We start from the raw sequence: 12,994 nt of genomic DNA on the forward strand, positions 1-12,994 counted from the left end.
GTGTAGAAGAGATTTACCAGGATGTTGCCTGGTTTGGAGCATATAGATTATGAAAAAAGGTTGAACAAACTTGGATTTTCATTTGCCTGTCAGAGGATGAGGGGGAGACCCAATTGAGATTTACAAGATTATGACAGGCTTTGATAGAGTGGATAGTCAGAGTCTTTTTCCCAGGGTTGAAGGGTCAATTACTCGGGGACTTAAGTTGAAAATGTGGGGGATGGGGGGGGGGGGGGGGGGCGGTGGTGGAGTTTAAAAGAAATGTAAGGGGCAAGTTTTTCACACAGAGGGTGGTGACTGCCTGGAATGCACAGGTGGAAGCAGATTCTATAACAATGTTCAAGAGGCATCTGGGTAGATACATGAATAGGCAGGAAATAGAGGAATATAGGCCACGTAGAGGCAAGAAAATATTAAAGAGGCATCTTTGTCAGCACAGACGTGGTGGGCCAAAGGGCCTGTTCCTGTGTTTACTGTTCTTTAAGTCTCATATCAGTAGTAGGGAAACTATTGGAGAAAATTCTGAAGCAGAGAATCTACCTTCACTTGGACTGGCAACGTTTTAAGCCTGGATGAATCAGGCATAGATGTAAAGTGATAAGTAGAAAGATTGGAGGGGAGATGAGAGGAAGTCTTTCAAAGAGTTCAGGGGCAACTCATTGCTGGAAAGGGTATTAGAGGCAGAAATCCTAAACTTATTTAAAAGGTGTCTCTATATGCACCTGAAATGCTGTAACCTGCATGGCTCCGGACCAAATAATGGAAAGTAGGATTAAGTTGCTTGGTTGTTTTTCAGTCAGCGCAGACACAACAGCCAGTGGCTTTGCTCTGTGCTGTAAACATTCTGTGGTTCTAAAAGGGACTTCAAACCTGCCAGCTGACGGTGGGTGGGTGAATCAACTCCCGACCCGTCAGACAATTTGGATACTCCCTGGTACCTAATTAATCAAGTGTGACTCCATGCCAATCCAGCCAGTGGAAATGGTGCTGCCAGAACCGCCTGCCACCGCACTTCGAAACAAACATAGAGAATTCACCCATTGACTCTACTCAATTTGAAGTTTATTCATGTTGGTCCATTGACCTGTTCAACTTTTCAACCCAATTCACTTGTCTTAGATCCCTTATCTCACTGAAAGTTGTATTTTTGTAGCCCAGGGAATTATCTTTGATTCTGATCTACTCGATCGTTCTTTCATTCAACCTAAATGTACTGCATTCACTCGATTGCTTCCATTATTTGTTTGCCCATTTCAGTTCTCTCTATATGGATTCCACCTGAACAACTTCATGAAGGCGTGCAACGAACAATCAGAAGAATTTTGCTTATTGCAATTGAGAATGTCTTAAACTTAGGGGCAGTTTCCCAGAGAATGGAAATCACTTCACAGGGAGATAGGAACAGATACAGTAATGGTCCAGCTGATGGCTCCAGTGAGCTCCATCTGTGCTGTAAATGTACTCACCGACAGTCCTGCTGCCTCTTCTCAATAAATTTCATAACCTGCAGCAAACAAAGTGAAGAGGAACAGCATTAACAAAAGATACATAAAATAACCCTTTCCTCAAAGTTGTTACAGGAGAGGATGAATGCAAGAAGGGTTAGAATGTCAGTGAATCATGGAGCAGGGGTGCAGCACGGCTGTGAAGGGGAGGGGAGCGGGGAGAAAGAGAGAGAACTGGTGAAGTTGACAGAGGAGAGAGAGGGAGAACAAGGGAGATGGGAAGGGGTATGCCTAGAGGCCAGCAGGAGGGAGAAAAGGAAAGAGTCCAGTCAGGGTATTAGCGATGGAGGCCATGAGTGCGCGATGGAGGCCATGAGTGCACCATGGCGCCCCCCGACCCTTGGTTTTGCGCTCCCCATCCTTCCCCACTTCAGACTACAGTGAATTATCTCTCACCTGATCAAACCGCGTGGCAAATAAATTCAAAGCAGTGACGATGCCACCATTTGGTCCAAGACCGTACCTGGAGCAGCAGTTCAGAAAAACAAATCACCTGGCAGACCTGAGGCTAAGGGCTAACTCAGGCTGGCCAGTCAAAGAGTAAACAAAGCAATGAAATTGATTTCACATAGAGTGTAGAGTTGTGATTTTGTTAAACCTTACTTGGGAGTGAAGTGTTTTGATCTCCATATTCCAACAAAGTCATAGAGGCACGAGAGAATGACAAAATTATTTACCATGATGACACCAGAAACCGAGGTTATATGTATCAGAAAGACTGAATTATTATTCAAGAATTGTATAGGATAGACACCGAGTCACTAGTACATGTAATTGGAAATTCCCAAAGTAACTTCTTTACCAATTGTGTGGCGACAGTGGTTGAGGTAAGAAGCTTTGATGCATTTAAGGAGAAGCTAGATAAACTTGAGGGAAAAAGAAACAGAAGGATAAGTTTCTTTTAAATTAATTCGTGGGACATGGGTGCCGCTGGCTGGCCAATATTTATTGCCCATCCCTAGTTGCCATTGAGAAGGTGGTGGTGAGCAGCTTTTGTGAATCACTGCAGTCCATATGCAAGTTAATGTAATTAGACCGAGGTTAGACACAGCGGTGGTGGCGGGGGAAGAAGAGCAGGGTGGGTGTCTTATGGAGCCAAATGGCCAGTTTCTGTATATTAGACGTAATATACCCTCCACTTCATGCACAAATTTGCCATTATGCTTCGCAGCGCCCAGTCATAGCCTTCATGAAAAGGATACTGCTTCATCACTTCCTTATAGTTCACGGTGTCCCGAATATCTGCAAAATAGAGATCCTTCAGTCCATGGTTCATTCCCACCAACTTCCAAAGACCTGGCCCCATGGGAAAGTGGATACAATTCAGCCATGACCCAGGACCTTTGCACCATCCTAATATTACAATCCCTCCCACCAAAATCCCAACCACGCCTCCCCAATGAAACCCCAGCCTGATCCCCATTTGACCCACCTGTCCAGCTCCCACATCCCAGGAAGATCAAAAATCTGTTCCCTGATCCACATTTAGCCCCTCCCCCCCCGTTCCAGGACACCTACCTATGTTGGCTGGAAAAGGAATCTCGTGTACTGCTGGGTCCAGGTTAATAAGGTAAGGAGGAGCTCCTTTACTATGGAGATGGCCAGTCAGTCTCTGTAGGAAAAGAAAAATACAGAAAAGAATCACACAGCTATCTTCAGGTGACACACAAACTACAGACAACACCCCCCATATCCCTGTTCAATTCACCATTCCTCTCTTTTTAATCATCTTAAATCTCTCAACCTCACAGCTCATTTCTCTCCATTCGTATGGGTGGAAGAGCAAAGCATGCAGATGACGCTGAAAGTCTGCAAAGGGCCATTGATAATCTAAGTGAGTGGGTGAGGGTCTGGCAGATGGAGTACAATGTTGGTAACATAGAACACTACAGCACAAACAGGCCCTTTGGCCCACAAGTTGCGCCGATCACATCAACACCTATCTATAACCCCCAATCCCATAAAACCCCATATACTCATCCAGAAGTCTTTTAAAAGACCCCAGCGAGTTCGCCTCCACCACCACTGACGGCAGCCGATTCCACTCACTCACCACCCTCTGAGTGAAAAACTTACCCCTAACATCACTTCTGTACTTGCCTCCCCGCACCTTAAATCTGTGACCTCTCGTAGCGACCATTTCAACCCGGGGAAATAGCCTCTGAGAATCCACCCTATCCATTCCTCTCAACATTTTATAAACCTCTATCAGGTCGCCTCTCAACCTTCGTCTCTCCAGGGAAAAGAGACCCAGCTCCCTCAACCTAACTTCATAAGGCATGCCTCCCAGTCCAGGCAACATCCTTGTAAATCTCCTCTGTACCCTTTCAATAGCTTCTACGTCTTTCCTATAGTGAGGCGACCAGAACTGCGCACAGTACTCCAAATGAGGCCTGACAAGGGTCTTATAAAGTTGCAGCATTACCTCCCGATTCCTAAACTCAATCCCTCGATTAATGAAGGCCAGTACACCATACGCCTTCTTGACCACCTCTTCCACCTGCGAGGCTGATTTAAGAGTCCTGTGGACCCGGACTCCAAGATCCTTCTGCTCTTCAACACTACTAAGACTCTTGCCCTTGATAGTGTACTCGTTCATCCCGTTGGTTCTGCCAAAATGGACGACTACACATTTATCCGCGTTGAAGTCCATCTGCCACTTCTCCGCCCAGTCTTGCATCCTATTTACGTCCTGCTGCAACTTTTGACATCCTTCCAGACCATCCACAACACCACCAACCTTCATGTCATCAGCGAACTTACTTACCCATCCCTCCACTTCCTCATCCAGGTCATTTATGAAAATGACAAACAGCAAGGGTCCTAGAACAGATCCCTGGGACACTCCACTGGTGACTGACCTCCATGCCGAAAAAGACCCATCCACAACCACTCTCTGCCTTCTGCAGGCAAGCCAGTTCTGGATCCACAAGGCCAAAGGCCCTTGGATCCCATGCCCTCTCACCTTCTCAAGAAGTCTTGCATGGGGGACCTTATCAAACGCCTTGCTGAAGTCCATGTACACCACGTCCACGGCACTTCCTTCGTCAATGTGTTCAGTCACATTATCGAAGAACTCAACTAGGCTTGTAAGGCACGACCTGCCCTTGACAAAACCATGCTGACTATTCCTGATCATGTCAAACCTCTCCAAATGCTCGTAAATCTTGTCCCTCAGAAGCCTCTCCATCAGCTTACCAACCACTGAGGTCAGACTCACCGGTCGGTAATTTCCCGGGCTATCTCTGTTCCCTTTCTTGAAAATAGGGACTACATCCGCAATCCTCCAATCTTCCAGAACCTCTCCCATCGCCACTGACGACGCAAAGATCATCGCCAGGGGCTCTGCAATCACTTCCCTCGCCTCCCACAGTATCCTGGGGTATATCCCATCTGGTCCCAGCGACTTATCTATCTTGATAGACTTCAAAAGTTCTAACACATCCTCCACCTTAATATCCACAAACTCAATCTTTTCCATCTGCTGCAAATCCATAGCAAAATCTCCCAGTTCAGCTTCCACCGTGAATACTGAGGCAAAGTACTCATTAAGCACCTCTGCCATTTCTTCTGGTTCCACACAGACCTTTCCCCCTTCACCTTTTATAGGTCCTATCCCTTCTCTTCTCATCCTTTTACCTTTCACATATTTATAGAAGGCCTTGGGATTCTCCTTAATCTTACCCGCCAAGGTCTTCTCATGACCCCTTCTGGCTCTCCTAATTTCCCTTTTAAGCTCCTTTCTACAGTCCTTATACTCCTCAAGATCCTTAACCTCTCCTAGTTCCCTGAACCTTTTGTACACCTTCCCTTTCCTCCTGACTAGGTTCAACACAGCCTTCATGCACCATGGTTCCCGCGACCTACCGAAACCCCCTTGTCTCATCGGAACGTTGTCATGCAGAGCTCCAGACAAACATTCCTTGAATATCCGCCACCTTCCTTCGGTACTTTTCCCTAAGAACGCCTCCTTCCAGTTTATTTGTCCTAGTAACTTCCTGACTTCTTCGTATTTCCCCTTACTCCAGACAAACACCTTCCTATCTTGCCTGATCCTATCTCGTTCCAATGCAGTTGTGAAGGAGATAGAATTATGATCACCATTCCCAAGATGCTCTCCTACCGAGAGATCCATCACCTGTCCTGGTTCATTAGCCAGCACCAGGTCAAGTACAGCCTCTCCCCTCGTGGGCTTATCCACGTACTGTGTCAGGAAACCTTCCTGAACACACCTAACAAACTCCTCCCCATCTAAACCCCTTACCCTAGGGATATTCCAGTCGATGTTTGGGAAATTGAAGTCTCCCATCACGACAACTCTGTTACTACTACATCTCTCAAGAATCCGTTTCCCTATCTGCACCTCAACTTCCCTGTCACTATTGGGCGGCCTATAGAATACACCCAGCAAAGTTTTCGACCCTTTGCTGTTCCTAACTTCCACCCACAGAGACTCTGTAGATAGTCCCTCCACGGCATCCTCTTTCTCTGCAGCCATGACACTGTCCCTGATCAACAGTGCCACTCCACCACCTCTTCTGCCACCCTCCCTGTCCTTCCTGAAGCATCTGAATCCTGGCACCTGAAGTACCCAGTCCTGTCCCTGAGACATCCAAGTCTCTGTAATGGCCACCACATCACATTCCCAAGCAGCAATCCACGCCCTAAGCTCATCTACCTTATTCACTACACTCCTGGCGTTAAAATATATACACTTCAGCCCCTCAGTCTGGGCATTACCCTTCTCCAGCCCCTGTCTAACCTCCCTCTCACACTGCCCGCAGTCCTCCCCTACCTGGGAGCTAACCTCCTCCCCCCATAATTTCCCAGGCTATCCCTGTTCCCTTTCTTGAAAATAGGAACCACATCCGCAATCCTCCGGAACCTCTCCCGTCTCCATCGACGATGCAAAGATCATTGCCAGGGGCTCTGCAATCACTTCCCTCACCTCCCACAGTAACCTGGAGTACATCCCATCCGGTCCCAGCCACTTATCTATCTTGATAGAATTCAAAAGTTCCAACACATCCTCTTTCTTAACGTCCACATACTCAATCTTTCCAGTTTGCCGCAAACCTGCAGAACAACCTCCCAGATCACTTTCCACCATGAATACCTAGGCAAAGTACTCATTAAGCACCTGTGCCATTTCTTCCGGTTCCGCACAGACTTTTCCCCCTTCACCTTTTGTAGGTCCTATCCCTTCTCTTCTCACCCTTTTACTCTTCACATATTTGTAGAACGCCTTGGGATTCTCCTTAATCTTACCCGCCAAGGCCTTCTCATGTCCCTTTCTGGCTTTCCTAATTTCCTTTTTAAGCTTTCTACAAGCCTTATACTGATCTAGATCCTTAACATCTCCTAGCTCTCTGAACCTTTTATACGCCTTTGTCTTCTTCCTGACCAGGTTCACCACAACCTTCATGCACCACGGCTCCCGCAACCTACCAAAACCTCCTTGTCTCATCGGAACGTTGTCATGCAGAGCTCCGGTCAAACATTCCTTGAAAATCCGCCACCTTCCTTCAGTATTTTTCCCCCAAGAACATCTCCTTCCAGTTTACTCGTCCAATTATCTGCTTGATGGCTTCATATTTCCCCTTACTCCAGATAAACACCTTCCTAGCCTGCCTGGTCCTATCTCTTTCCATTTGAGGTCATCCATTTTGGTAGGATTAACAGCAAAACGGATTATTTAAATGGTAAAAGATTGTAAAGGGACATAGATAGTCTAACTGAGAGGGCGAGGGTCTGGCAGATGGAGTGTAATGTCAGTAATGTGAGTTCATCCATTTTGGTAGGAATAACAGCAAAATGGACTTTTATTTAAAATGGTAAAAGATTGCAGCATGTTGTTGTGCAGAGGGACCTGGGTGTCCTTGTGCAGGAATCTCAAGGAGTTGGTTTGCAGGTGCAGCAGGTAATTAAGAAGGCAAATGGAATTTTGTCCTTTATTGCTAGAGGGATGGAGTTTAAAAACAGCGAGGTTATGTCACAGCTGTATAAGGTGCTGGTGAGGCCACACCTGGAGTACTGTGTACAGTTTTGGTCTCCTTACTTGAGCAAGGATATACTGGCACTGGAGGGGGTGCAAAGGAGATTCACTAGGTTGATTCCGGAGTTGAGAGGGTTAGCTTATGAGGAGAGACTGAATAGACTGGGGCTAAACTCATTGGAATTCAGAACAATGAGAGGAGATTTTATAGAAACATATACGATTATGAACATAATGGATAAGATAGAAGCAGGGAAGTTGTTTCCACTGGCGGGTGAAACTAGGACTAGGGGGCATAGCCTCAAAATAAGGGGAAGCCGATTTAGGACTCAGTCAGGCAGGAACTTCTTCACACAAAGGGTTGCGAATCTGTGGAATTCCCTGCCCAGTGAAGCAATTGAGGCTACCTCATTGAATGTTTTTAATGCAAGGACAGATAACTCTTAATTCCTTTATTGTTCAAAAATTATGGTGAGCGAGCGGGTGAGTGGAGCTGAGTCCACAAAGAGATCAGCCATGATCTTATTGAATGGCAAAGCAGGCACAAGGGGCCAGATGCATCATCGATGGAGATGGGAGAGGTTCCGGAGGATTGCAGGATTGCGGACACAGTTCCTATTTTCAAGAAAGGGAACAGGGATAGCCCGGGAAATTACCGACCGGTGAGTCTGACCTTTATGAGCATTTAGAGAAGTTTAGTATGATCAGAAAGAGTCAGCACGGCTTTGTCAAGGGCAGGTTGTGCCTTACGAGCCTAGTTGAGTTCTTTGAAAATGTGACTGAACACAGTGACGAAGGAAGAGCGGTGGATGTGGTTTACATGGACTTCAACAAGGCGTTTGATAAGGTCCCCCATGCAAGACTTCTTGAGAAGGTGAGAGGGCATGGGATCCAAGGGGCTTTGGCCTTGTGAATTCAGAACTGGCTTGCCTGCAGAAGGCAGAGAGTGGTGGAGGATGGCTCTTTTTCTGCATGGAGGTCAGTCACTAGTGGAGTGCCCCAGGGATCTGTTCTAGGACCCTTGCTGTTTGTCATTTTCATAAATGACCTGGATGAGGAAGTGGAGGGATGGGTTAGTAAGTTTGCCGATGACACGAAGGTTGGTGGTGTTGTGGACAGTCTGGAGGGATGTCAGAAGTTGCAGCGTGACATAGATAGGATGCAAGACTGGACAGAGAAGTGGCAGATGGACTTCAACGTGGATAAATGTGTAGTGGTCCATTTTGGCAGGTCCATTGGGATGAAGGAGTATAATATCAACGGCAAGACTCTTAGCAGTGTTGAGGAGCAGAAGGGCCTTGGGGTCTGGGTCCATAGGACTCTTAAATCGGCCTCGCACGTGGAGGATGTGGTCAAGAAGGCGTATGGTGTGCTAGCCTTCATTAATCGAGGCACTGAGTTTAGGAGTCGGGAGGTAATACTGCAACTTTATAAGACCCTTGTCGGACCCCACTTGGAATACCGTGCACAGTTCTGGTCGCCTCACTACAGGAAGGATGTGGAAGGTATTGAGACGGTGCAGAGGAGATTTACAAGCATGTTGCCTGGATTGGGAGGCATGCCTTATGCAGTTAAGTTGAGGGAGCTACGTCTCTTCTCCCTGGAGAGAAGGTTGAGAGGCGACCTGATAGAGGCTTATAAAATGTTGAGAGATATAGATAAGGTGGATTCTCGGAGGCTATTTCCCAGGGCTGAAATGGTCGCTACGAGAGGACACAGGTTTAAGGTGCTGGGGAGCAGGTACAGAGGAGATGTCAGGGGTAAGTTTTTCACTCAGAGGGTGGTGAGTGAGTGGAATCGGCTGCCATCAGTGGTGGTAGAGGCGATCTCACTGGGGTCTTTTAAAAGACTTCTGGATGAGTATGTGGGATTTAATAGGATTGAGAGTTATAGATAGTTCTTTGGCCTGGTAGGTATGGATATGAAGGGCGCAATTTGTGGGCCGAAGGGCCTGTTTGTGCTGTAGTGTTCTATGTTCTATTCCTGCTCCTAGTTCTTACACAGGCAAAACATACTGTACATACAGAAGGAAACATAGAAACATAAAAGATCAGAACTGGAGGAAGCCATTTGGCCTTTCGAGCCTGCTCTGCCATTCATTACGATCATGGCTGATCATCCAACTCAATAGCCTAATCCTGCTTTTTCCCCATAATCTTTGATTGCATTTGCACCAACTGCTATGTCTAGCCACCTCTTGAATACATTCAATGTTTTAGCATCACCTACTTCCTGTGGTAATGAATTCCACAGGCTCACCACTCTTTGGGTGAAGAAATGTCTCCAATTCTCCGTCCTAAATGGTCTACCCTGAATCCCTGGTTTTGGACCAGAAATGAAACGAGAGAGTGAAGAATGTGATGTTACAGTCATAGCTAGGGTGTGGAGGAACATCAATTTAATACAGGGTAGGTCTATTCAAAAGTTTGATGGTAACAGGGAAAAAGCTGTTCTTGAGTCAGTTGGTACACAGAACATAACAGCACAGTACAGGCCCTTCGGCCCTCAACGTTGTGCCGAGCTATGTCCAATCCCGAGATCAAGCTATCCCACTCCCTATCATTCTGGTGTGCTCCACGTGCCTATCCAATTTCCATTTGGAAGTTCCTAAAGTGTCTGATTCCACTATCACAGCAGGCATTCTATTCCACACCCCAACCACTGAGTGAAGAATCTACCTCTGACATCCCTCCTATATCTCCCACCATGAACCTTATAGTTACACCCCCTAGTGACAGCTACATCCACCTGAGGAAACAGTCTTTGCAGGTCCACTCTATCAATCCCCCTCATCATCTTATAAACCTCTTAAGTTGCCTCTCATCCTCCTCTGCTCTAATGAGAAAAGCCCCAGCTCTCTCAACCTTTCCTCATAAGACCTACCCTCCAAACCAGGCAGCATCCTGGTAAATCTCTTCTGCACTCTCTCCAATGCTCCTACATCCTTCTTATAGTAAGGTGACCAGAACTGAACACAATATTCCAAATGTGGTCTCACCAACATCCGGTATAGTTGCAGGATAATCCCATGGCTCTTTAACTCAAACCCCTTGTTAATAAATGCTAACACACTATAAGCCTTCTTGACAGCTCTATTCGCTTGAGTGGCAACCTTCAGAGTTCTGTAGAAATGAACCCCGAGTTCTCTCTGTTCCTCCACATTCCTCAGAACCCTGCCGTTGACCCTGTAATCCACATTCAAGTTTGTCCTACCAAAATGAATCACCTCACACTTATCAGGGTTAACTCCATCTGCCACTTTTCAGCCCAGCTCTGCGTCCTATCAATGTCTCTTTGCAACCTACAAGAGCCCTCCACCTCATCCACTACTCCACCAACCTTGGTGTCATCAGCAAATTTACTAACCCACCCTTCAACCCCCTCTTCCAAGTCATTGATAAATATCACAAATAGCAGAAGATGCAGCACTGACCCCTGTGGTACACCTTCGGATTGGCGGTTGGTGACTAGTGGGGTGCCCCAGGGGTCGGTGCTGGGGCCTCAGCTATTTACCATTTATATAGATGATCTGGAGGAGGGAACCGAGTGCAGGGTGTCGAAATTTGCTGATGACACCAAGATTGGGGGAAAGGCAAATTGTGCGGAGGGTGTGGAGAGTCTGCAGAAGGATCTAGATAGGCTGGGCGAATGGGCCAGGAAATGGCAAATGGAATTTAATGTTGGCAAGTGTGAGGTGGTCCACTTTGGTAGGAAGAATGGTAGGAAGGACTATTACTTACGTGGTGAAAAACTGCAGCAGGCGACGGTGCAGAGGGACCTCGGGGTCCTTGTGCATGAGTCGCAAAAACCCAGCTTGCAGGTGCAGCAAGTGGTCAGGAAGGCGAATGGGATGCTGGCCTTCATAGCAAGGGGGATTGAATATAAAAGTAGGGAGGTCTTGCTGCAGCTGTATAGGGCATTGGTGAGGCCGCAGCTGGAGTACTGTGTGCAGTTTTGGGCGCCGCACCTGCGCAAGGATATTTTGGCCCTGGAGGGAGTGCAGAGGAGGTTTACTAGGCTGATACCGGAGTTGAGGGGGTTGAGCTATGAGGAGAGGCTGAATAAACTAGGCTTGTACTCGTTAGAGTTTAGAAGAATGAGGGGAGATCTCATTGAGACGTATAAGATGATGAATGGGATGGATAGGATAGAGGTGGAGAGACTCTTCCCGCTCAAAAAAGACAGTAGGACTAGGGGGCACAGCCTCAAGATAAAGGGGAGGCGGTTTAGAACGGAGTTGAGGAGGAACTTCTTCACTCAAAGGGTGGTGAATCTCTGGAATTCTCTACCCGTTGAAGTGGTGGAGGCTGCCTCGCTAAATATTTTTAAGAAGCGGGTTGATGGGTTTTTGATAAGAGAGGGGATTAAGGGTTATGGGGAGAGGGCGGGAAAGTGGAACTGAGCCACAACAGATCAGCCATGATCTTATTGAATGGCGGGGCAGGCTCGAAGGGCTAGATGGCCTACTCCTGCTCCTATTTCTTATGTTCTTATGCTCTTACACCGCTGGTAACTGGCCTCCAATCTGAAAATTTTCCATCCACCACCACCCTCTGTCTTCTATGAGACAGCCAGTTACTTACCCAACTGGCCAAACTTCCTTCTATCCCGCACACCCTTATCTTCTTCATGAGCCTACCATGGGGAACCTTATCAAACACCTCACTAAAATCCACGACTACGACATCGAACATTACAGCGCAGTACAGGCCCTTCGGCCCTCGATGTTGTGCCAACCAGTGGAACCAATCTATTGACCCTCTAACCTAAACTATTCCAATGTTATCCATATGCCTATCCACTGACCATTTGAACACCCTTAAAGTTGGCGAGTCCACAACTGCTGCAGGCAGGGCATTCCATGCCCTTACTAACCTCTGAGTAAAGAACCTACCTCTGACATCCGTCCTATAATTACCACCCCTTAATTTAAAGCTATGTGCCCTCGTGTTAGCCATCACCATCCGAGGAAAAAGGCTCTCAGTGTCCACCCTATCTAACCCTCTGATCATCTTGTATGCCTCAACCAGGTCACCTCGTAACCTTCTTCTCTTTAATGAAAATAACCTCAAGTCCCTCAGCCTTTCCTCATAAGTCATCAACTGCTCTACCTTCGTCCACACACTTAGTTACCTCCTCAAAGAATTCAATCAAATTTGAGAGGCAGGACTTACCCCTCACAAAACCGTGCTGACTATCCCAGATTAAACTGCATCTTTCCAAATGGTCATAAATCCTACCTCTCAGGACCCTTTCCATTAACTTACCAATCACCGAAGAAAGACTAACTGGCCTATAATTACCAGGGTCATTCCTATTTCCTTTCTTGAACAGAGGAACAACATTTGCCACTCTCCAGTCCTCTGGCACTATCCCTGTGGACAGTGAGGACCCAAAGATCAAAGCTAAAAGCTCCGTAATCTCATCCCTTGCCTCTCAAAATATCCTAGGATGTATCCCATCTGGCCCAGGGGACTTATCCACCTTCAGGTTT

The 12,994-nt window shown here is 46.9% G+C and overlaps 1 protein-coding gene across 3 annotated transcripts in view; it reads right to left on the reverse strand.

Moving 5' to 3' along the window:
* The window catches only part of gpn1 (GPN-loop GTPase 1), an 84,677-nt gene that overhangs the window by 66,387 nt on the left and 5,296 nt on the right, over window positions 1-12,994 (reverse strand). For all 3 annotated transcript variants that reach the window (XM_080200891.1, XM_080200892.1, XM_080200890.1), the window contains exons 2-5: window positions 3,024-3,117; window positions 2,708-2,747; window positions 1,902-1,968; window positions 1,467-1,504 (exon numbers count right to left, since the gene is read on the reverse strand). In XM_080200891.1, the coding sequence (XP_080057017.1) occupies window positions 1,467-1,504; window positions 1,902-1,968; window positions 2,708-2,747; window positions 3,024-3,117 (239 nt within the window). The remainder of the gene's footprint in view (window positions 1-1,466; window positions 1,505-1,901; window positions 1,969-2,707; window positions 2,748-3,023; window positions 3,118-12,994) is intronic.

The sequence above is a fragment of the Carcharhinus amblyrhynchos genome, chromosome 12 (genome assembly GCF_965287045.1).
Source record: "Carcharhinus amblyrhynchos chromosome 12, sCarAmb.v2.hapA, whole genome shotgun sequence".
Classification (NCBI taxonomy): domain Eukaryota; kingdom Metazoa; phylum Chordata; class Chondrichthyes; order Carcharhiniformes; family Carcharhinidae; genus Carcharhinus; species Carcharhinus amblyrhynchos.